Genomic DNA, 25,262 nt, shown 5'->3' with positions numbered 1-25,262 from the left:
CTACACCAGAGTAGAAATAGCTTATTAGAATGCTTTTTAACAGGTAAAGTAATGACAGTCTTTTAAATAAGATAGTTACAAGCTGAGAAATTGCTTCTGTCATTTTTATTAAAGTAAACTTAGTTTTTAAAATTTTCTCCTTTACACATCTAGATAGCCAGTGAGGACAATCAGAGTATTTGTTGATTCTGACAACATTTTTTTAGAATCATTAAAAAAGGTGACTTTTTAGAAGCAACTCAAAAGGAAATAGGAAAATTGAAACATTTACAAATCTACTACTACTAGGCATAAGACCAGATTAGAATACATAGTTCCCTTTCCTTGTGTTGACATTAATTTGAAGGCATTAACATTATAACTTCATCTGAATTCTGGAAATGAGGATTTCATTGCATCAAATCCATACAGGAAAAAGTTTTGTGACAATTCTGTCCAGGGCCTGCTCAAGGCCATCTGAAGATAGTTGAAGTATGTTCCTAGTTAAATATGAAATTTCTAGTATAATATGAATACTATGGAAGGAGCTCATTTTTATAAGTTAAAGTGAAATATATCTGAAAATTTTAGATCTTATATCTGTGTCCACATGTTTTGCCTCACTTAACTATTATCTAACAATTGATCTACTAAATTTATAATACTGGAACAAGTAATTTTTAAATGTTCCAGAATTGTGACCTGCTATGGTGGTTTAATATCATAACATCTTCTTTTCTAAATATAATGATTTGAATTTAGACATGTTAAATTAAATATATACTCATACTAGTAAATGATAACATTAATTTGGAATGAAATGACTAAAATATTGAAGCATTTATTCCAAGGGAGAAGATATTCAAAATATCTACTATTTTGTTATAGTTCATTCGGTCAGTCCTTTATTTTGAAAAATGTTTATTGAAAACCTGCTATAGCTAAGAGAATGGGAGGTTTCAAAGATGATTGTAGATTCAAGCTTGGGAAATTGGGTTTTCAGTGGAATTCTAAAGGAAGAGTAGGTTTAGAGAAGATACATTTCTTTTGAATATGCTGCTTGAGATGTTTGCACAGTATTTTGTCAGAGGGATCCAGTTAGCAGTTATCTACATGATCTGAGGCACTGGATAAAATTTGAGCTGCAGACATGAATTTGGGAGTCATTCGGTTATGAATGATAGTTGATACCAGGAAGACAGCATGGTCTATAAAGCCCTTCATTATTTAATTTACATCTATGTCTCTTGCCTCATTTTCCATACCATCCACACTAATTTAACATCTCTTCAATCTTCACCCTGATCAAGCCATCTCTGAGCTCCAGTATTGGCAATGATGTTCCTTACGTACGAGTATGCCACAGTGTTGCCTCTAAGTTTTCCCTTAGAGAAAATACTCACGTACTCATTTTCATCTTTGATTCCTATATATTATTCAAAATTCAGCTCAAGTAACTCCCTCTCTTGAAAACCTTCCTTCTCTGACCCTACTGTTCTGTGTGAGAAACTCCTTCTGTTTATTCCCATGGTACTGTGTATTTCTTTATTAAACTAAAGACACTGATTTGTAATTTTGATTAATGTGTAGTCTCCTACCAGCCTGATTCCCTTACCCTCACTTTACTCTGATTCTAAGAAAATGTAGGATACAGATATATTCATGTCCATGGGATAATGTGTGATCCATTATAAATTAAGAAATTGCTATGCTTGTTTATAAACAGACTCCTGTATATTTAGTGATAGAGAGTTATTTCTCCTGAGACTGCTGGCATTTGGCCATGCCGAGGGAATTCAATGTCTGAATCTGGGAAGCAAAGGATAAGATCCTGGTCTTGTGAGGTCCTGCTCAAGTCCTCATTTAGCCTCTCTAGATGTTTCATTTTCTTCTTATTGAAGCAGAGTATTGGTTAGATTATTCTCTTAGGAACTTGAAGGAACTGGCTTAAAGAGTTTAAACTTTTCTGGTGAGTACATGTGATGCTTGTTTTTCCATTCTTTGGATACTTCACTTAATATAATGGGATCCAACTCTCTCCAGGAGAACCAAAGAGATGTATCATCATTATTTCTTATAGCTATTGGTTTGTCTGATCATCACCTAAATGCACATCAGGGAAGGATACCAATTGGATATCAGTCTGAGACGAGGGGTGGGGGGAGGGGATGGGTGTATGCCTACATGATGAGTGCATTGCGCACCGTCTGGGGAATGGTCATGCTTGAAGGTGCTGACTTGGGGAGGCGGAGGGGGGAGGGGATGGAGGTATGACTACATGGTGAGTGCCAGGCGCACTGTCTGGAGAATGAACATGCCTGAGGCTCTGACTCAGGGGGATGGGCGGGACACGGACAATGTATATAACCTGAGCTTTTGTACCCCCATGAAGAGCTGAAATAAAAAATAAATAAATAAATAAAAGAGTTTAAACTTTATCTAGATACCAACTATTCAGAAATGTAAGAAATTATCTGGAGGTTACAAGAATATGGCCACAGGAAAGGGAAAGTCCAGTGTAAAAGGACAATGTAGGCTTCAAATTAGGAGGGGTTTGTTGAATGCAAGATTGTCAAAGAATGGTTGGAAACTCAGGTAATGCCACCTTCTGGATCTCAGATGCCAAAGAGTGATCAACATTCCCCTGAAAAAGTTTCAAAAGACCCATTTCTCTAACAGAGTGAAGAGTGTTTTGGGAAAAGGTTGAAAATACAGGGAAGGGATTTAAGGCAGCACTGTGTATTAGAGAGAACATGAACCTCGAGGGATCATATCCCAACTCTACTATTCATTAGCTATGTGATTTTAGACAAGAGACTCAGTCCCTGATCTGTAAAATGCAAGCATGACAGCAAGGTTGATTTAAGGATTTGAAATGTTATAATGAAAATAAATGGTGCCTTGTAGGCAAAAAATTATTATTATTGTTATTAACATAATGGAGACTTTAAAAGACAAGGTAAAAATGGCAGAACTGAACTAAACAGAAAAGAGGGTAAAGGAAACGATAAGTAAATGTGAGGTTACAAATTGGGCAGAGACAATAAATCTTGAGTTAAGTCGGAGGTAGAGACAAGAACAGGGTTGTGACTTGGAAGTATCTTCTCAGCTACGAAGTACAGTGATATGTTGTAGTCCAGTACTGGTATCTTAAGTGGGCCTGATTATATGAAGCCCACTGTGGCTTCAGCAGCCTAACATTGGAAAAGTACAAAGAATATTAGAGGGATCTGTTATTAGGTCTAGAAGGATCACCATCTGTCATTTAGGCCAACCCTTCCCAGAAACTTCAGGGTGGGAAAAGTTCAGTAACTTAGTCAACAGCTTACAGCTTGTCAGAGAAAACCAAAACAAGAGCTAAAGTCTATTGAATCTCAGCTCAGTGCTCTTCCCACTATGGTACATGTTAAATGATTTTAGGGGACTCTCACTCGCACCCACATGCTGTCACTAACCTTGACCCTAATTGCTTTATTTTCCCTTAATTCTATGAAACCTTCTATGGTCTTTTCAACTAGTTTGGAATTTATTACATACAATGTGACTGGATTTGAATTCATTTTTTTCCAATACCATGGCTCTGCAGTAGCATTTAAATTTTCCACCACAGATCTGAGATTCATATTTTTGTGCAAATATCAGACATAATTCCTCTATTTAAATTTTCTTGCTAAAAATATTTTATATTACCACTTGTTAATCCATACAACGCAACACTACCATCAATTTGTAGGTATACATTCCCATCATTTAACAGCTGCCTTTATATTATATTTAAAAAATAAAATTATGAAATTTTTCAAGTATAAAAGAGTATCTATCAAGCTACCCATCCGTTTATCTATTTAGTATAAAAATAATAAAATGAACATTCATGTACTCACCACCCTGCTAAGTTTAAGACCATGTCAATGCCTTTTAAACTTACTGTTTCCCTTGGACACACACCATTTTAAAATTTATTTTTGCAAATACAAAATCAATGCTTAAAAGTATGCATATTTTCTATTGACTCACCCTGAAAATCACCTTCAAAAATTAAAGTTTGTTTTGGGAAGTAAGGGAGAATTTCATACACGCCTTTAGAAAACCCTCTGTAGCTAGTGTTGAAAAATGAGGTTAGAAAATTTTCCTGTTAGACATATAACAAGTTCATACACATGCAAATTTTAGATTACCTTAAGTAGGCCCTCTAGGATATAAAATGCAAGAAAAATGTAGCTAGCACGTTTTATTTCGTGGTCATAGATTTGACCTAAGTGGGGTATCCAAAACATTATGATAGGAAATGTATTCAGTAGTGTCACAAGGTATCCAACATACTCAAATTCAGCAGTAAATACTATTTTGTGGCATATACGAAAACAGAAATGCCTGTAAAACAAAGAGATAATTTTATCTGATAAGAGAATTACATCAAATGATCTTCAGTTCTGTTCTAATTATCAATAGTCATAGAGCCCTCCTTAATTCTAGAAGCAGCCAACACTAGCTAACACTTTCTTGCCTTCTGCTTCAAATACTGTCCTTTTAATTTCCTCTTCTGCTAAATGTCTTAAGTCTAGCTTCCCCTCTGTCTTTTTGTCCTTCCTTAACTCTCATTCACTTTTTCTATTACTTTTAACAGAAATACTTTTGGTGTAAGACAGGAATAATTCAAACTGGAAATTTTAAAAAATAAACACAATCCCTCTCACCTTCCAATACTTCCAATTCTTAGAGATGACTACTATTAACAGTTTGAATATTGTTCTAAATTTTTTGTTTATAAAACCATCATCTATACACATAAAATAAATGAAATTATACATATTTTTCTGTAACCTGCGTCTTTTTTTCCTTTTAACAATGTATCATGAGTATCTTCCCTTTTCAAGGCATAAAATTGGGAACAAAGCCTAGGATACATGGTATTGGAACATATGGATCCAAAGTTTATCAAAAACTTTAAATTAATGTATATGCTTTGAAAAATATTTTCCATACTATGTATGCTAGAGAGTGAAATATAGACAAAAGGATTTACTTTTTGTATTTTTAATTCTATTTTTTAATTATTCAAGTAGTAAAATAATGCATTATTATTGTTAAAACTCAAAATGATATGATCAATCACTTGCTGATTAAGACTGAGGAAGTATGACATAATTTTCTACCATTCTCAGGGGTAGATTGGTGCTATGGGCCAAAAGTTTTTATAATTTGGGATCCTATTTGAGAAAAAGATGATGACATGATGAACACAGAAGTGTATGATCGTGTGATCACATCGCTAGGGCACTCCAAGACCTCAGGCAGTGCCTGTGTGAGACAGAAGCTGTGGAGTGTGAGCCTTGTCAGCTTCGTGGTAACACCCCCTCTGCCCTTCTTCAGTCCTCTCTCCAGACTGCTTTTCTCGATTTCTTCCAGTAGCAAAACCATATCTGGCACAGCACTGCACTTGTGGTTACTTTGCTTAAGTTTATGGTTGACCATAATCTGTCATGTTTATGCCAAAGAGGTGAATTGAAGGGAATGTGATGGGGACTATTCATAATTCCTTTAAATGTTTAGTTTTTGTGTTAATTTCTTAATTCCTCATGAGATGCTGTATTGCTTCTTACTATTTTGGTCATAGGTTCCACTTGGCTACTTGGCTGGTCCTGCCATAATAGTTTTTATTCTATAGGTCAGCAAATCAATGTGAGTGTTCAGTTAGATACTAAGTATATTAATCCCCATTATACCCTCAGGGACTTAGAGAAATAACCACACAGTGGGCCTTCTGGATTCTGAGACAAACTGGGCCAGAAACACCATATATACAGCCTAAAAGCACCAGTTTAACTTGAGGATCACAATAGCATTTCAGGCCTTTGGTATCAATATTGACCTCTTAAATTGCCATATCCAAAAGTCATCAAAAAGTCTGGGTGTTGTCTTTCCTCCAATGCATAGCAATGATAAAATGAGTAAAGGTCCATTTGAGAAAAGATTGAGGGATCATTTGCGCTAGATCTTTGTGGTGTAGTTACACGTTCTTTCTCAAGGGCTCTGGTTCTGACAACTGACCTAGATATATAGAGAAGGGTGAGAGATCATGATTTTCCTTTGCAGTAGCTGCTCTCATCCCTTTTGTCATGAGCTTTCTCTTTGGAAAAATAACACTCTAGTTAACTGTTCATCTATACTGCCCTTTGGCATGTTTGTTAGCCATCCTCAGATGAAGGCACTCTGTAGGTCAAAGCACACTGAATGCTACTCCAGGTTTTCTGCCCACAAAATAAAGTATTCCCATCTTGCATATGACATTTAAGTACTGCCATTTGTCTTCTGTCATTCTCAAATCCTATTTATCCTTTTGATAACTAGAGAGGTCAATTTCACGGTAGCCTCTCCTATTGGCAACCTCACTGTCCCCCTCTGCAGGCCACAGTTGCCAGTAGGAGAGGCTACCATGAAATCGACCAGAAATTCTCTGTTCCCCCTCTCACTGAATTTCTCAGCGAGCTTCACTGTTGCCTTGATGAATGGAAATGTCCTTTTAGTCTTCCCAGAGAACAAGTTCATACGGTTGGTTCTTCATTCTCCCATAATAAATCCAACCAAACATTCCCATTTTTATTACCTGAACTTCATTTACTGCAGGTTGTTGGCCTGGTCAAGTTTCAAAGAACCATCCCAGGAGTGTAATAGTACCCATGCCCAGTGTTTTTGACAGTGCTAAGACTCGAGTCATCATGGATAAGACCACTCATGCCAATAAATTCTTCCCAATCTGGCCTTATGTTGCAACTTTCCTGTGCAACACCCTCAAGATTCACTCCCTCATTAAGTTCTACCAGCATTTACAGTCAGGTCCTGTAATTCCTGCAGGAGATAATCTATAGGCTCCTGAAACAGGCACTATATTTCCCTCTCCAGCTGTGTTGAGACCTGACTGGGTAATTTCCCTAGAAACAATAAAAGGTGATGAAGACTGATCTTGAAAAAAGGACAGGTATCATTTTGTGATGTCTCTGTGGCATCTGATGGTGACAGGAGGCTACTCTCCTCTAGTAGTGGGGAGAGGGTTGTCTTTGCCAGACCAGAGTGTTCATGAGAATCTGGGAGTTCAAGACCCTCAGGTTTGTCTACCGTAGTGTTTCCATTTCAGGTCTCATGGTCCCGGTCTTTTTCTATCAGAGCTTTGAACTTGATACAGAAGCCCTGTCAATGCTATATATTTATTTTCATTTGCATAGCTCTAGCTGCACCCCCCCAAATTATATATAGTATATTGATTTTATTATTTAATTTTGAATAATTTAAGTTGAATTTTTAATTTCAATAATTATATATATTTTTCCATTTTTCTATTCAGTTTCTTTTGGTGGTTGAACTTGCCATGTTTGTGATTCCATCATTTATTAACTTCAACATTTCAGTAATACTTACAGTTCATATTGAATAATTCTAATAACTGAAGTCTTAGAGATATAAATATGTTGTTATTTGTACTGACTGTCATTCATGTTTATTTATTTCTTTATGTGTTCATTGATCTTTGACAAGGACTTCATCTTCTGGCTAGGGTACTTAATCTTGAATGAAATACTATTCAGAACTTAATAATAAATGCTAACATCTGTTAAGTGCTTACCCAGTGCTAGTCCCTGAACTAAGTGTTTCTATACTGTTTATGCAATCTTTACAACAATCCCATAAAGTAGGGAAAGGAGGAACCTACTTAGCATATTTTAGTACCAACTATGTGTCAGTTACTTTGATGGATGCTTTACACATGTCAGTTAGTCTCCAGAATATGAAGTAAATGTGACTATACCAAGTTTTCAAATGAAGAAACAGAAGCCTATAAAGATCATTCAGCTAATAAATGATGGAGCTTGTTATTCTAAACCAAGTCTTCTGAATTCAGAACCTGTACTTCTACTTTGGGATAATGATGTTTAAAAGACAGCCTAAAGGATATATGGGCTGTCAGTAATAATTTTTCAAATCTCCCTTTCTTACATCTACAGAAATAATTACTCAGAAAAGTTGCAGCTTCAGTCAGCATTGAAGGATTTTAAAGAATTATAATACAAAAATATCCTTTGGATATTTGAGTGTGGTGGATTAAAGATAGACACAAAATCTTTGCTATTTCTATTGAGAGGTAGGCTCTATATTTCTTCCCCCTGAATCTAAGAAAAGAAATGAGGCATCCAAATTGCAAAGGAAGAAAGAAGTGAAGTATTTCTATTTGTAGATGACATGATCCTATATACAGAAAATCCTAAAGAATCCACAAAAAAATCATCTAGAATTAATATACAAAATCAGCAAAGTTTTAGGATACAAGCTTGATATATAAACATCAGTTATATTTATACACACTAGGAATGAATGGTCTGAAAATGAAATTATAAAAACAATTCTATTTAAAATAACATAAAAAGAACAAAATAGTTGGGATTAAATTCAACCTAAGATTTAAATGCTGAAAACTATAAAACATTACTGAAAGAATTTAAAAGTTTAAATAATGGAAAGATTCCATGTTCATGGATTGGAAGGCTTAATGTTGCTAAGCTGACAATACTACCTAAACAATCTACAGATTCAATGCAATTCCTATGAAAATCTCAATGATATTTTTTGCAGAAATAGACAAGGTAATACTAAAATTTATGTGAAATTGCAAGGGAACTCAAATAGCTAGAACAATCTTGAAAAAGAAAATAAAGTTGAAGGACTCATACTTTGTTTTATCAAAATTGTCCAGCAGCAGTGAAAAACAATTTGTTGGTTCTTCAGGAAATTAAATATAGAATTACCACATGACCCAGCAATTTTATGCCTACGAGTTATACCCAAAAGAATGAGAAACAGAAACAGATATTCAATTACTTGCACGTGGATGTTCATAGCAGCACTATTCAGAATAGCCAAAAGGTAGAAACAACTCAAATGCCTATCAACTGATAAAGGGGTACACAAAATGTGGTATATCCATACAATGTAAAATTATTCAGTTGTAAAAAGGATTAAAGTATTGATACAGGCTACAAAGTTAATAAACCTTATATTGATACATTCTTCTTTATGTAACTTTTTGTATATATATAAATAATTTAGTTGTAAACTACTTCAAAATATTTTACAAAGTATATAGTATATAATTAAAAAATAAACAGAGAATTTCAAATGACTATAATTGAATTTCTTATAAGGTTCAAAAGCACTTACCCTGATATCTCATTTTCTTTTTTAGTTTTATATACCCAATTGAGCAGTATTTTTCTAATAATGATAAGTATCTTTCTGCTTTCAGAATATTTCCTTATTGTCTCAATACTTATACATCTAAAAAAAAGAGAAATCTTTAAACATGCTTTAAACATTTTGAAATAAGTTTAATGCAATATTTTCAGAAATCAGGAAGACTATTTTGTGCAATGATGACTGGATATAAGACACTTTCATGGGAACAGTTCCAAGTCATGAAGCTGTAGACACAAGTAGATACACAAACATGAAGTTAGGATGTAGCACTAATTCATTAAATAGAGAGTATTAAAATTTGGAGATACATGATTTAAAATGTAAAAAGTTCAAGATTCAAAGAGAAAAAGCAAACAATGATTCAAATATTTGGTATTCATATATATCGGGGTTTTCATGTTGGATCTCTCATTGTCTGGTGTGGCAATGAACAAATTACCTCATTAACCTGCTTGCTCATCTATAAAATGGGGTAAAAATACTTATGTCAGTCTGGGATAATTAAATGAGAAATTACTAATATGTATAAAGCATCCAGCCTATCTCATACATATCCCCATCTCATTTATTTCACATTCAAGGCATCTAGGAAGGTTAAAATGACTATAAAAGAATTAAAATGGGAACTTAGAGAAGTCAGTGGTCATAAAGGCCCCAAAAGACATTTTGGTAGCACCTGTCCCAAGTTGTCTGTAAATTTCTGCTGGCTTTTTTATTGAGATAGTTCAGATCAGTGTATATGATTTGGTCTTATTTAACCAATTCCCTTGGTTTTACAAAGTATTCATCCGTGCTGATGAGATACTTACATTGTCTTCATCAGAAGGAGGCTGGGCCTTTGCCCTTGGGTCTGAGGTCTTATTTTGTAATGCTTAATGGAAGAGCATTGGAAATCTAAGTTCAAAGGTTGACTTTTCCCTTCCTATTGATTATGATGTTTTCACTTTAAAATTTGTGCAATTTCTTTAATACAGGGATACTAATGTAATTGAAAAGAATAAAACCATTCAATTCTTTGTGATTCAGTATAACAATGTAATAATTACATGGGAAATCTTGAATGTGTATAAGATTTGATTCATTCATAATTTAAAAAATATTTATTAAACATCTACTATGCTTGCTAAATGCTAAGGATGAACCATAAAAAAAAAAATTGACCTCTGCCCTCAAGGCTCCAGTGGACTATGGGATAAAATATACAAAGAATACTTGTGGTACAGTGTAGTAAGTGGAGCTGCAGAGATAATAAATAACTGAGCACTCGATCTACACAGTGGGGCATTGTACAGCCTTATCGTGATACCAGTAAGTGTGCAATATTTTACAGCCCAAATTGCTGAGTAATTCAGGCTCTTGAATTCCTATCTTACATCAACACAGTCAACTGTTTAGACTTGAGTTAGTAAAACAGTATGATCTCTTTAACTAGAGAGTGAGGTAGCTTGGCTTTAAATTCCAGCTCTGTAATTTATTAGTCAAAATGACTTTGGGTAAATTATTTAACCTCTCTGTGCTTCACTTTATTCACCTGCATCTTGAGGATAATGAGTACTTACCTCCTAAAATTTTTATGTGGTAAAAATAGGTTAATACATGTAAAGAGTTTAAAACTACCTGCCGTAGCACTCAATAAAAATAAATCATGGATTCAAAACACTATTTCTTAGGCAATTACACAGGCATTCAGCATAGGTCCTGTTTAAATCCTCCACTCTTACTCTCTTTAGACATATCTTTCTTGCCACAGGACACCCCCAAACATGGGGCTACTTATAGGAGTGATCAGCAAATGGCAAAATCAACTCCCAGGCAGACCAGCAAAGAAGCAAGAACTGAATATAAACATACTCAACAGAAAGTTCTCTAGGGTTGGAAGACTATTTTGCTAATCTTAATATTCCCCACCATGCCTGGAATATAGCTTTGCACATATTGGCATGGCATTTAATATATGTCTCTTACATGTATGAATAAAAATGTACTATATTCCAAAATGTGCCTATAGTGTCCACTAAGAAAGAGTCCTTTCAATCCTTTGACCCCCTGTCTGCCGTTAGCCTCCTTTTGGTATCCATTTGCTCTGGGTCTTCATAGGCATATGTTGCCTCTGCCTTTGTGGAGGACTTAGGGAGGAAAAATCAAGGCAGGGGCTGAATTACTCTATGTTGTTTTGTTTTCATATTAACCTCTCCTAGACAATATAGTGATGATGTATTTACTTGTGTCACTTATTCATTTAAAAACTTCCTCTGTACACTGCATGTGTCTTCTTGATACTATGCATTGTGTTGTTTCATATTAATCAATTTTCCCAATCCTCTTTTTTTTTTTTTTTGAGACAGAGTCTCACTTTGTTGCCCGGGTTAGAGTGCCGTGGCGTCAGCCTAGCTCACAGCAACCTCAAACTCCTGGGCTTAAGTGATCCTACTGCCTCATCCTCCCGAGTAGCTGGGACTACAGGCATGTGCCACCATGCCCGGCTAATTTTTTCTATATATACTTTTAGTTGCCCAGATAATTTATTTCTATTTTTAGTAGAGATGGAGTCTCGCTCAGGCTGGTCTCGAACTCCTGACCTCGAGCGACCCACCCACCTCGGCCTCCCAGAGGGCTAGGATTACAGGCGTGAGCCACTGCGCCCGGCCGCAATCCTCTTTTTCAACTCCCTCAACTTTACTCAGGTCACCTAAGCATTGGCAGGACCTGAATCAAGAGGACAAATGGAGATTTTTGTACCATAAGTGGAGATATTTGAACATTATATATCAAGAAAACAACATTGTAAATAGGATCTGTTTCATCTTCCTACCCTAACACATATAACATCATAGTGACTTGTGTGGCTAGCTGTAAAATGAAAACTCTTACACTCTTTGAATTTCTGTACTTGAAATACAACGAGAACATGTCCTCATTTCTGGCTGCTGCTTTTCTCACACTCAGCTTTACCCTTCAATATACCACAAGCTTGTATGTGTAAGTGGACACAAGGCTGGCACATCACTTAGGTTTAGGAGTGTGTAAAAGGCCCAGTTTGCTCATGGCATGATGGATCAGAGGTAGAGGCCCAAGTAGACTCTGAAAATGAACTTAGGACAATTTCAACAGGGATTTTTGGTGTCTTTGGCACTAGAACTTGTTCTTGGCTCTACACCTAGAAGCTATGTCTGGGCTTTGGGTGGACATTGTTGCAACTACTCCTTCTGCCCAACCATGGCTCTTTCATTCCTCGGGAGGAATGATCTGAGGGCACTCTGCAATACACCAACTTTGAGGGACTCACTGCTTACTGTGGAGACCTATATCTAAAGAAATCACTGCAAGATTACAGTGTATGCTAAGCAATAAGAGAGGATGCATGAAGTACTATCTGTGCTTTAGCAAGATGTGCCTGGAGGGATTAAGGAAGGATTTGCCCTGATTTAGGCATTCAAATAGTCTAAAAGGAAAGTTGTTTACCACACCTTACCTTTGGATGGGGCAGGGGGTGGGCAAAAAAAGAAAGAAAAGAGCGTTCCAATCAGAAGGAGCAGCTTGTCCAAATTCACAATCTGAATGAATAAAGAAAGTTTAGGAAACTGAAAACAGATGATGTGGCCTAGTGTGGGGTACAGAGCAGGCAGCAGCTTACACACATAATACTGGATGCACTGAAGTTATCAGACAAAAGCAAGAAAACTCACTTGTGTAATTTCCTAAATGCAGTGGCTTAGGATAGAATCCTTCTCTTGATAATATACTTACTCTCCCTTCTCACCAAAACTTCCTGCTGCACCTACCAACACCTGGACTGCACTCTGGGTCAGAATCTCATTCCTGTATTGTCTCTGGTAGCTCGCCTAAAAGAAATGTTGATTCAAGTCATTATATAGCATGAATAACAATGACAATTTATTACAACCTTTATGGAAAAATAATATGTGAGAAAGAAGTCAAAATACTCAAATAATCAAAAGTTTTTGTAAAAAGAATCATTCTATGGAGTCCGACCTATGAGATTAGTGCAGAAGGTAGGTCTGGGCTTTGGATAGAGCCAAACTGGTTCCAAAGAGAACTGGGGTCCTGCTAAACATTAATTAGGTTTCCAAAAAGAAATGGAACTTAGTGACAACTAAGTCTGGGAACTGCAGACTTATCCTCATCTCAAAAGTTTATAATGCATATCAGAATATTAAAAGTTCTGAGAAATCCTACATTAAATAAATCTAGATTTACGTCTTTATTTAGTTCCATTTTACCAAATATTTCCACAACATAATTCTGCTGTCCCATCCATTATCAAGTTTACAAGAATTATTTATAAGGAACTTTATAATTTATAAGGAATGTTATAAGGATTATTATAATAAGGGACTACTACTATTTTGTAGAACATTGTCACTCCTTCATTCAATACATATATTAAGAGCCTACTGTGCTTCAGGGATTATGTCTGATGATGTGGAAACCACTAGCTGACACTGTTTCTGACTTTAATGTACTGAACACTATTGTGTAGAACAATTTCCTTAACTGAAATGTATGATATGACCAAAGATTGTTGAGTTCTGCAGCAAGCATTCTCTTTGTACAACTTTTTTTTTGATATTAAAATACTGTCTTGTTCTTGGGGGATACTAGGAAGGGATAGCAACTAAATTTGAGGGTGTGGGATAAAAGAACTATTTTTCCATAATGACAGGAATTCAATAGAACAGGATTTTTCTCCTTAAACATCATTAAAATATGTATAAAACAATATAAGATTAAAATATTTTCAGTATCCTCAAACGTAAAAATTGTAGTTTGTGGAAAAATGAGAAAGCTGAAAATAATATGGATCTCATGAAAGTTTAGCAACACAAACAACAAGGCAGTTAGATACTAGAAAAATATTAACTCTTCAATAATCTTTCCCTCCAAAATATAAGAAAAAATTAGAAAATGATTGATTCAAGTAACTTCCATTGATTGAGCTCTCTACTATACTAGCAAATGAACTTAACTATATATGTTTTATATAAAATTATTTAATTCTTGAAACAACTTTATAGGGAAGGTATTCTAATCTATATTTCATAGATGAGAAAGCTGAGGCTTACAGAGTTAAGTTTTCCCAAGATTACATTAGAAACCTAGATATCTCTGCATTTAAATCTTGTCTCCCCCCTCCACCATTATGGTGCGCTGCCTCTTCTGTACCACTGTCTTGCTATGCTGTGCTTTCTTTCCTAACATACAAGGTAGAGAAGATATTGTCTCAGTTAACAATAACTGGCTGAGGTTTAAATAAAAGCTCTCAAAGCTTTGAAAACTGTAATAGACCAATTATTACAATATTATTGCCAGGAGTAGTGAACATTAGAATTTAGCTTGCAGACACCAAATCAACAAGTCAAGATAAACATGAAAATGTACCTAGAATGAAGAAGAACTAAGAAGATACAAAATGAGATGAGAATCTGGAGAACAGGGCAGAGCGATCCAACTTACTTTGAAAGGAGAATTTCATGATTAAGACACAACATGTACAACAAAAGCACAAAATCAACAACTGAAAATATAATAGCAGACACCAAACATTTAAGGCAATAAATCAAAAAGGTACATGGAGCATATATTACAGAAAATGTAGAATATCATAAGTGGAAAGAACATAAGAAGTCATTTAGTCAGCATAAGTTTCCTCTTTTATAGATGGAGAGAATAAAGACTTAAAAAAGTAAGTCCTGATTCACACATCATATTAATAATGAAAGTAATACTCAAAATGGGGTCTCCTGCATTTGTTTTGTGCATCCTTAAATACTAAATTTTTCTGAAATAAACTAAAAATTTGAAAGTTGCTGCAAGATATGATCTCACAAAATTTTCAGGTTATAAAGAAATAAAAATAATTTTATAACCATCCAAACTGGAAAGGAGGCTACATTTAATTTTATAAATATTAATTTAATTTCATAAATACCATTCCATTGTCTTCATATGACTGTATCATTAATTAGATCCAACTTCATATGTTTGGCAATCTCATTTACAATAGCTACAAAGAAAATACCTAAGAATAAATTTAACCAAAAAAGTAAAAGTTCTCTATTCTCTACAATGAAAGCTGTAAAAGACTGATGAAGGAATAGAAAATGACACACAAAAATGAAAAGACATCTCATGTGCATGGATCAGATGAATAAATTGTGTTAAAATTACCATACTCCCCAAGCATCCTGCAAATTCAATGCAATCCCCATCAAAATACCAATGACATTTTTAATAGATGTAAAAAAAAACAATCTTAAAATTTATATGGAACCACAAAAGACCTCGAGTAGCCAAAGCAATTTTGAGTACAAAGAACAAAGTTGGAAGCCTTATACTACTTGACTTCAAAATATACTATAGTGCTATAGTAACCAACACAGCATGGTACTCGTATAAAAACAGACACATGAACCAATGGAATAGGAAAGCCCAGAAATAAATTCACCTATTTACAGTCAACTGATTTTCAACAAAGTTGCCAGAAACATGCATTGGGAAAAGGACAGTCTCTTCAACACATGGTGTTGGGAAAATTGGAAACTAGATATCCACATGCAGAAGAATAAAATTAGACCCCTATCTTTCCTCATATACAAAACTCAACTCAAAATGGATATAGGCTTTAAATATAAGACCCACAACTATGAAACAACTATAAGAAAACATAGGGAAAATATTTCAGGTCATTGGTCCAGGAAAAGATACTATGAGTAAGACCTCAAAAGCACAAGCAACAAAAGCAAAAATAGGCAAATGTGATTATATCAAATGACAATGCTTCTGCAAGTAAAGGAAGCGAGCCTGAAGAATGGGAGAAAATATTTGCAAACTATTCATCTGATAAGGAATTTATATCCAGAATATACAAGGAACTCAAACTACTCAACTGCAAAAACAATAATTTGATTAAAAATGAGCAAAGGATCTGAAGAGGTATTTCTCAAAAGAAGATTACAAATGGACAACAAGTATATGAAAAAATGTTCAACATTACAAATCATCAGGTAAATACAAATCAAAACCACAATGAGATATTCTCTCTCGACTCAGCTAGAATGGCTATTATCAAAAAGTTAAAATATATCAAATGCTGGCAAGGATGCAGAGAAAAAGGAACTCTTATACACTGTTGGTGGGAATGTAAATTAGCATAGCTATTATGGAAAAAAGTATGGAGGTTCATAAAAAAGCTACAAGTAGAACTACCATATGTTCCAGAAATCCCACTACTGGGTATATATCCAAAAGAGAGGAACTCAGAAAATTGAAGAGATATCTGCACTCCGATATTTATTACAGCACAATTCACAATAGCCAAGATATGGAATCAACCTAAGTGTCCATTAATGGATGAATGGATAAAGAAAATGTGGCATATATACACAACAGAATACTACTGAGCCATACAAAAGAACAGAATCCTGTCATTTGCAGCAACATGGAGGACATTATGTTAAGTGAAATAAAGAAGACACAACAAGATAAATACTGCATACCATGCAGAAGCCAAAAAAGTTGATTTAATAGAAGTAGAGAGTAGAATGGTGGTTACTAGAGGCTGGGAAGGGTAGTGGGGAGGAGAACCAGGCAGAGGTTGGCTAACAGATACAAAGTTACAGCTAGATAGGAGGAATAAATTCTAATACTCAGTCGTACAATAGGATGACTATAGTAAACAATAATTTATTGTTTTTTAAATATTTAGAAAGAGAATTTTTAATATTCTCAACACAGAGAAATGATAAAGGTTTGAAGTGATGAATATGCTTATTATCCTAATTTGATCATTAGACATGTATACATATATAGAAATATCACACTGTGCCCCATAAATATGTACAATTGTCATATATCAATTAAAACAATGACAACAAAAATACCTTCTCAACCCTACATTCACATTTCATATTGGAATAAAATATAAGTTAAAAAGTAAAATTTAATAATAATGTGCCAAAAGATATCAATAAGCAAAGTGACACAAAGCTTTGGGTTTTTTTTTAAGGCTGAGAAAAATGTGTACATACAAGTATTAGTGGCCTTAGGGATGTGGTGGGGAATAGGGTTGTGGTGATGGCAGTGGGAGATCCTAGTGATTATAAGCCCAGCTAGAAAGGCAGTCAAAAAATTGTCTAGCAAGTATAGTACTTAGATGGAGAAGCAAAACTATTTGGAAAAGTTAAGTGAGCAATGAGGCAGATCAAAGTGTATGTAAATATGCTGGTGGTTGATATTTCCACCATATGGTGTTTACATTCTTTTATTTTTATTTTCTATCACATTGAAAATTTTTTGATTTGGGGACTTTTTGCAGAAAAAAACAGAAATGTAATTTATGTTTCCTAAATTATATAGCAGATTGCATATACTTTTGGTTATTCTATCACATTTTTGACAGTTATAGACAAATTCTGCAAACTCCCCATTTCTGCTTTTGTAATCCAAGGGAGCAATTGTTGCTGTTTAAAAAAGCCACGTTTGGGCCGGGCGCGGTTGGTCACGCCTGTAATCCTAGCACTCTGGGAGGCTGAGGTGGGCGGATTGTTTGAGCTCAGGAGTTCGAGACCAGCCTGAGCAAGAGTGAGACCCCCGTCTCTACTAAAAATAGAAAGAAATTATATGGACAGCTAAAAATATATATATAGAAAAATTAGCTGGGTATGGTGGCACATGCCTGTAGTCCCAGCTACTAGGGAGGCAGAGGCAGGAGGATTGCTCGAGGCCAGGAGTTTGAGGTTGCTGTGAGCGAGGCTGATGCCACGGCACTCTAGCCTGAGCAACAGAGCAAAACATTGTCTCAAAAAAAAAAAAGCCATGTTTGGCTGCTCAGATTCACTCATGGTTTTCTCAGGACTTGCCCTACTCTACTGTTTCCAGATCCTCTTCTACTTAGAAATCCTGATCTAGATGTTTGACTATCCTGTTCCATTATTTCCTTTGACTGATATTTTTCTTTTCTCTTCCCTGATGGCTTGGTATATTCAGACAGCCTGCCTTTGTCTTTGCTTCAGAAGCTGTTCATAGGCGGTTGCCAAGGGAAATCCTGATAATTTGCCTTTGTCCATTTACCTCACAGAACCATGGCTCCTGGTGCATCAGATTTAGAAGAGATGGAAGAGCTAGCTGGGATATTTCCACCCCAGCCTGTCTTAACTTAGCTGTGTGGGAGAAATCTTTGCCCTATAGGTAGCAATACCTGATTTGGTAGGACAAGTGGAAAATCTACTAGTGGAACACAGCACCATGAGGACATAAGCTTCATCCTTCGTGGCACTGCCTCAGTTGCTTAAAGAAGTTGATTAGGTCCTTAAAAAAGCTGTTTTTGAGACTCAACTTGTCTGCTTAAACTACCACCTGCTGAAGAGAGAACAATCATGCCCTCCAAACCTCGCATTTCTTGAGTTAGACTAAGTAGAATGCTTGGGATCCTGTATGGTTGGAATAGCTGAGAAATCAACAACAGCTCCATATGCAGTGAGGAAGGCCCAACATGAGCATTTTGAGATGAGTCATGGCAAATAGTTCAAAATCCTGACCTGGATAGAACACGAAAACTAGCCTGTTAATAATTTCCAGCATAGTTCTGTATGCTGCTGTGCTACAGAATTTCTCTAATTTTTACTCAAGATTTGAATGAAAGCATAATACCCTGTACTGCAGTTATTAGAGAATTTGGCAGTATCCTTCCATAAAACACTGACTTGGACCCAGAAGTGTGCAATGTCACAGAATTAATTGCCTAACACATCTGAAAGTTAAGCCCAGTTGTAATTCCTGACATTGGGATCTGTGACATTCCCAATTCTTCATTGTAAAACACCTTTACTTGAGCTACTTTGAGTGGATTTCTTTTTTTCTTTCCTTTTTTTCCCTTGCAGTCAAGCAGATTCCTAAGACAATACCAAACTTCCCTTTGCCTTTGTAAACAGTCTATTAAGTTATGCAGGTTAGCATAAGCAAGACATCTTTAGCAAGGGAGAAAGATTTCAATATAATTTTAAGCTCGAAAATAATTTTAAAAGGTATAATACAGTACTATTTGTGCTGACAAGAGACGCCTGTTGGCAAGCTCCATTGCTTCAATGTTAAGGAGCTCATCTATGTCTTTGTTACAGTTTGGACATTTCACCTTCTGATGCTCTGTTGTTTCTCCCTGGTGCAACTAAGTAAAACATAAATGAAAGACAAAAAATAATACATGAATATTTACATCTTGTTTAGCATAAACCTCAACCTCAAGCAATTCTTGTAACAGTTTGATTTGAAAAATACTAGAAAACCTGGTAGATACTGAAAAATGTTTAGATCCTCATCATTTGCACAAATGTCCTCATTATTTGCCAGGTTATGTAGAAGGTAAAATAATTGCCAGTTTTGGGGGGAAGAGGTTATATCATATATTCACATTGCAATATTAACAGTTTAAAATGCTACCACATATAGGATCATACTTTAAACCAGCAGATCTCAAAGCGTGGTCCCCCAGCAGCAGCAGTAGCAACTGGGAATTATTAGAAATGCACATTCTCAGATCCCACTCGAGACCTACTGAGTTAGAATCGGGAGGAATGCGCAGCGATCTGTGTCCCTGTAAACCCATTCAATTATCCTGCTGCAGCTAAAGCTTGACAACCACTTCTTAAACTAATCGCTTGAGGTAGGATAGAAAGTGAATATGCCTTAAGGAAATGGGAACATGGACAATTTACAGATGAGAAAAATTGAAGCTTAGAGAAAATAAATGATATGCTCAAGATCAGAAAGCTATTTATTAAGTGGCAAAGCTAGGATATATAAACCAAGATTATCTGAGTCCAGCGTCATGATTTTACCTGTTACACTGTAATATGCCTCATGTCTGCATCATAAAAAGGAGAATGGTTGTTTGATCAGCTGCCTTCTGAAACTAATCAAGTACCAGAACAGTGGCCCCAACACTGATTCTGCCTTAGAATCAGCTAGGTAGTGAATGAAAAATATATATTTCTGAGACCCTGCTCAGACCACCTGCTTCAGAATCTTCAGGGGAGGAGTTGGGAATTCAATCAATATTTTAAATAAACTTTCCAGCTGATTCTGATGCAGACAGGTCAGTAAAAGGTCACAAACAGACATTGGGAGCTACTAGAGCAATTCTTGGATTTGACATGGTACTTGTGCCATCCAGAAATCCTGGCAATATTCCTGCAGGCACAGGGCTTGACTCTTAGACCTTATCTGGAGCTTCAAGTGATGGTTAATGGATTTTTCAGAATGCTATTTCATAGAAACTAATTGTCTTAACTCTGCACTGCTAGAAGTTGGCCCCTCATACGGTGTGATGCAGAAAAATATCACAGTGAAAACTGAACATGATGAAGGATATGGAAAAGCAGCAGCAGCTTTGAGAAAATCCCCAAGACGTTTACCGTTTCCCCTTATGGAAACCATGACTGATTGGTGTGCTGAGTAATCTTAAAAGAAAAAGTCTGACCACAGATATTCTAAAGCATATCTCAGGAACAGAAGGTGACATCTCACCCACAGCTAAACTTATGATACTGGTTTTGAATTCTGTTTTATATTAAAATACTATTAACCATAAATTAGAGTCTAGCAAGTGCTTAGCATATATAACAGCCTACATAAATTCTGAATAAATGAATGAACAAAGGCACTTGCCCACCCCTAATGTGGTCAACAACTAGCCATTTTCTAAGGCTCGTGCTCTTCTTTTTGACCTCTTTTACAGGCAGCCCTAATACACTGCTCCCTCTTTTGAATTTACAACATATAATTTCAATATTCTCAAAGGGGTTGTGACTTCTACTTTGCCCCACAGTGATCATAAAATTCCTTAAGATCTCCTCCTTGATATTATGGCAAATAAAGTTATCAATACAACTGTGTCAATCACAAATATTAAAAATTAAGAATGAATATTTATGACATGATTTATACTTAATGGCAATCATGTCTACTTTGAAGAAATAAACAAAAGGTGTTACTTGCTTACTGTATATGGGTTTTCAAGAGTAATTGCTTTCTCAACCATGTTCCAATCAGCATTAGCAAGATCTTTATCAAATTTCAGTGCAGAGGCTGAAGATTTGGTTAGTTCTTGAAAATGTTGAAATGTATAATAAACTGACTTATATTTGGTTGATGTGACATCACGAAGACCTTTGATACAAAGAGTATATTTTATAAATAGGAAGACCGCCATTTTGATATGGATTATAAAATTTCCTTTTGGTCTTAACTTATTGTTACCAAGTATTTTTTTAAAACTTTAAATATTTACTATAAATTGTTTAATAATAAGAATAATAACAATATCATTTTTTTCTACTTTTATACTGCTTCTCACAAAAGCTGAGATATAGAATAACAATAATAGTAATAGTCAATATTTGTCGAGTATTTACTATATACTAGGAAAACATGTGCCAGAATTTTGCATGTATTAAGTCGTTCGGTTCTACTGACTACCCTTTGAGATGAGTCCTTTTTCCCAGTTTGAGATAGAAGGACACAGAGGTGTGATGGCTAGTTTTATGTGTCAACTTGACTGGGCCACAGGGTGCCCAGATAAGCAGCTAAACGTTATTCTGGGTGTGTCTGTCCGGGTGTTTCTAAACGAGAAGAACATTTAAATTGGTAGACTGAGAAAAGCAGATTACCCTCCCCAAAGTCAGGGAGACTCATGCAGGCTGTTGGAGGCCTGAACAGAACAAAAGGCTGAGCAAGAGACAATTTGCTCTGTCTGCCTGATGGTCTTAAGATGGGACGTTGGTTTTCTGACTTCAGGCTTAAACTGGAACTTGCACCATGGGCTCTTTTGTTCTCAGGTCTCGGAACTGCTTATTTTGGGACTTAGCTTCCATAATTGTATAAGCCACTTAAGCACGTATGAGGAATTATCTGCACTATTCTCTAAAGTCCTAATTCCTCAAACCATCTTTCTTTTCTTGAACACACCCCGTTTCCAGCTTCCTCAAGAATTTAGCACCTGTTGCATTCTCTATTTTATTTCATATGTGGTTTTACTTTGGTGTGTACATGACTTTTTGACATTACTTTATTTGATGTGTTTACCATCTGCTTCTCCTCACTCCATTGTAAGATCCATCAACTCAGAAACCTTGTCTGTTTTCATAATGCATCACTATGAGTTAGAATAATGCCTGGCATATAGGTGGCTCCTAATAAAAATTCTCTAAATAAGTTTATAAACTTATAAAATTATTTTAGTTATATTGGAATAATGTAAATAAATAATCTTTTTAAATAAACAGGCTCATTGGCCCAAACCCTTAATATGTCTTTACATGGAGATTCAATTTCCTCTTCAATTAGGCACCAGTGAATTGTATTTATATGGATTCTTTTTTTCATTATTAACACTTCTTTAGCATATTTAGAATATTTTTCTCTTCACTCAAAAGGGTAAATTAGTAAGGCTTACCTAGTCTAGTAACTGCCCTTGGCAAAATAAATCTGTTGACAATCAGGGAAATTAAGCATACAGTCAATCCGTGAAATAATACCTAGAATTGAACAAAAAATACAAAGTATTCATGACAATTTCATATAATATAGTCTATATTCACCAATATAAATTAAACTAGGTTATACAATGTTAACAGACGCTCAAGGCAGGGGAAGAATTTGGATGTCAATCTAAGGCATGATGAAAGTATTCTATGAATTCTCTTATCTTCCTGCATGTACTTCATCCATGCTTTGGAACCAAACTAAAATCAGGAGATATAGTTTGACAAATAAACAAACACCCATAGAGATATTGGAAAAGAATATTTGTCCTTAAATTCCACTGTTGTACTTCTTGGGCCCTGAGAATACATCTATACTTTACCAATTCTTACCTACTATACACACCTGCCTATGCATAGCCACACAGTGCTCTGTTCAAGTTACCAGCACATCTGTGTAAAGTTAGTTCTCCTTACCTGGGAAAAGAGAACAACTAGAGGCCTTGATATGTTTTCTTCATCTCAAACTTTGTCTCTTTGGCACCCTTTCATTGTCAGGAGGGAGAAGCAATTAATGTCTTTGGCGCCACTTAATTTCTTCATTCATGTATATCCCAAGTCAATCTCCATAAATGAGTGGACTAGCACTTCTCTGTCTGAGATTTCACAGTTCCGGTGATTTATAGATTTCTAATTTCCAGAGCTTTTCTTAAATCCCTAGCCAATCTGCTGTTCTATGGCCCCAAATGGAAATTATAGACAGAGCATGAAACCCCACTACTGGCTCTCAAAGTTTCACATTAGATTCACTTGAGGCTGGGCGTGGTAGCTCACAGCTGTAATCTTAGCCCTCTGGGAGGCTGAGGCAGGAGGAACGTTTGAGGTCAGGAGTTCAAGAACAGCCTGAGCAAGAGTGATACCCCGTCTCTACAAAAAATAGAAAAATTAGCCAGTGTAGTGGCATGTGCCTATAGTCCCAACTACGGGGGAGGCTGAGGCAGGAGTATCCCTTGAACCCAGGTGTCTGAGGTTGAAATGAGCTATGATGATGCCACTGCACTCTAGCCAGAGTGATAGAGCAAGACTCTGTCTCAGGAAAAAAAAAAAAAAAGAACCACTTGGGAAACTTTAACATATTGGTGCCCAGTATGCCTACACTGAATATTATAATTTAATTCTTTAAGGGTACAGCTCAAACATAGGTAATTAGGAAATCTGAGGTATAATCTACATACATTGAAATACTCGTGTACCATTTGAAGAGTTTTGATAGTGCACACACCCATATTATGCTCAACTCTATCAAGGTGCAGAATATTCTGATATCCTCCAAAATTTCTCTAGTGCCTCTTCCCAATCAATCCCCTACCCCATGAGGGCAACTACTATTCTAATTTCTATGTCTACAAATAAGAATTGCTAGTTCTAAAATTTTCATGTAAATTACATTGCATATTATGTGTCTCATTGTGGTTTTAATTTGCATTTCCCTAGAGTAATGATGTTGAGCATTTTTTAACATGATTATTAGTATATATCTTTCTTTTTGAACTGTCTTTTCAACTCTTTTGTACATTATAAAGATTGAGTTATTTTTCTTTTATTATAAAATTGTATACATTTTAAAAAATACATCCTAAGAAGAAGTGCATTGTCAGATATATGTATTGTGAATATTTTCACCCAGTCTGGGGTTTACCTATTCCTTTCAGTAAAACTACCTTTTGATGAGCAAAAGTGTTTAATGTTGAAGTGATTATTATTTTTTTGTCCTAAGAAACCTCTGTTTATCCCCAGGTCAAAAAAAGTATTCTCTTATATTTTTGTCCAGAAACTTTAAGTTTATGATCCATCTCAAGTCAGTTTTCTGCATGATGTGAGGTAAAAATAGAAATTTTATCTTCTTTTTCTCTAAATGAATATCCAGTTGTTCAGCATCATTTGTCAAAAAAAATTACCTTTTCTTCTACTGAACTACTTTAGCACCTTTGTCAAAAATCAATTCACCATATAAATGTGAATCTTTTTAAAATTCTTTATTATATTCTATTGATCTATTTTTTATCCTTATGCCAGCATGCTACAAGCTTAATTACTGTATCTTTATAATAAGCCTGATATCAGAGAGCATAAATCCTACAACTTTATTCTTTTTCAAAATTGTTATGGCTATTCTAGGTATTTTGTGTTTCTATATAAACTTTAGATTTGGCTTATCTATTTCTAAAACAAATCTGGTGGGAGTGGGCTTGTGTTGAATGTAGTGACATCCTAATGATCTTGAGTCTGCCAATCCATGACTGGAATGTATCTCCATTAATTCAGGTCTTTTAAATTTCCTCTCAACAATGTCTTATGGTTTTCAATGCATAAGTCTTGCACAGTTTGGAAAAGAGCCTCTAAGTTGGCTCCCAAAGTTATCTATCTCTTCATATTTAGTTGCCTTAAGTATGGACTGGATTTACTGACTCGCTTCTAATGAATAGAATATGCAGAAGTAATGTAATGTGATTTCTTAAATTAGGTTATAAAAAGACCGTG

General features: G+C 35.4%; 1 protein-coding gene across 1 annotated transcript in view; it reads right to left on the bottom strand.

Moving 5' to 3' along the window:
- Nucleotides 1-25,262, bottom strand: part of SLC9C1 (solute carrier family 9 member C1) — a 91,562-nt gene that overhangs the window by 36,300 nt on the left and 30,000 nt on the right. Inside the window, exons 10-15 of the mRNA XM_045565762.1 lie at nt 22,694-22,775; nt 21,242-21,408; nt 19,283-19,408; nt 12,973-13,067; nt 9,190-9,306; nt 4,158-4,353 (exon numbers count right to left, since the gene is read on the bottom strand). Coding sequence (XP_045421718.1) covers nt 4,158-4,353; nt 9,190-9,306; nt 12,973-13,067; nt 19,283-19,408; nt 21,242-21,408; nt 22,694-22,775 — 783 coding nt within the window. The remainder of the gene's footprint in view (nt 1-4,157; nt 4,354-9,189; nt 9,307-12,972; nt 13,068-19,282; nt 19,409-21,241; nt 21,409-22,693; nt 22,776-25,262) is intronic.

This window comes from Lemur catta, chromosome 1 (assembly GCF_020740605.2).
Source record: "Lemur catta isolate mLemCat1 chromosome 1, mLemCat1.pri, whole genome shotgun sequence".
In the NCBI taxonomy this organism is placed as follows: Eukaryota; Metazoa; Chordata; class Mammalia; order Primates; family Lemuridae; genus Lemur; species Lemur catta.
Note: the sequence above shows the minus strand (reverse complement) of the source record. Positions and strands in the feature narration are given on the sequence as shown.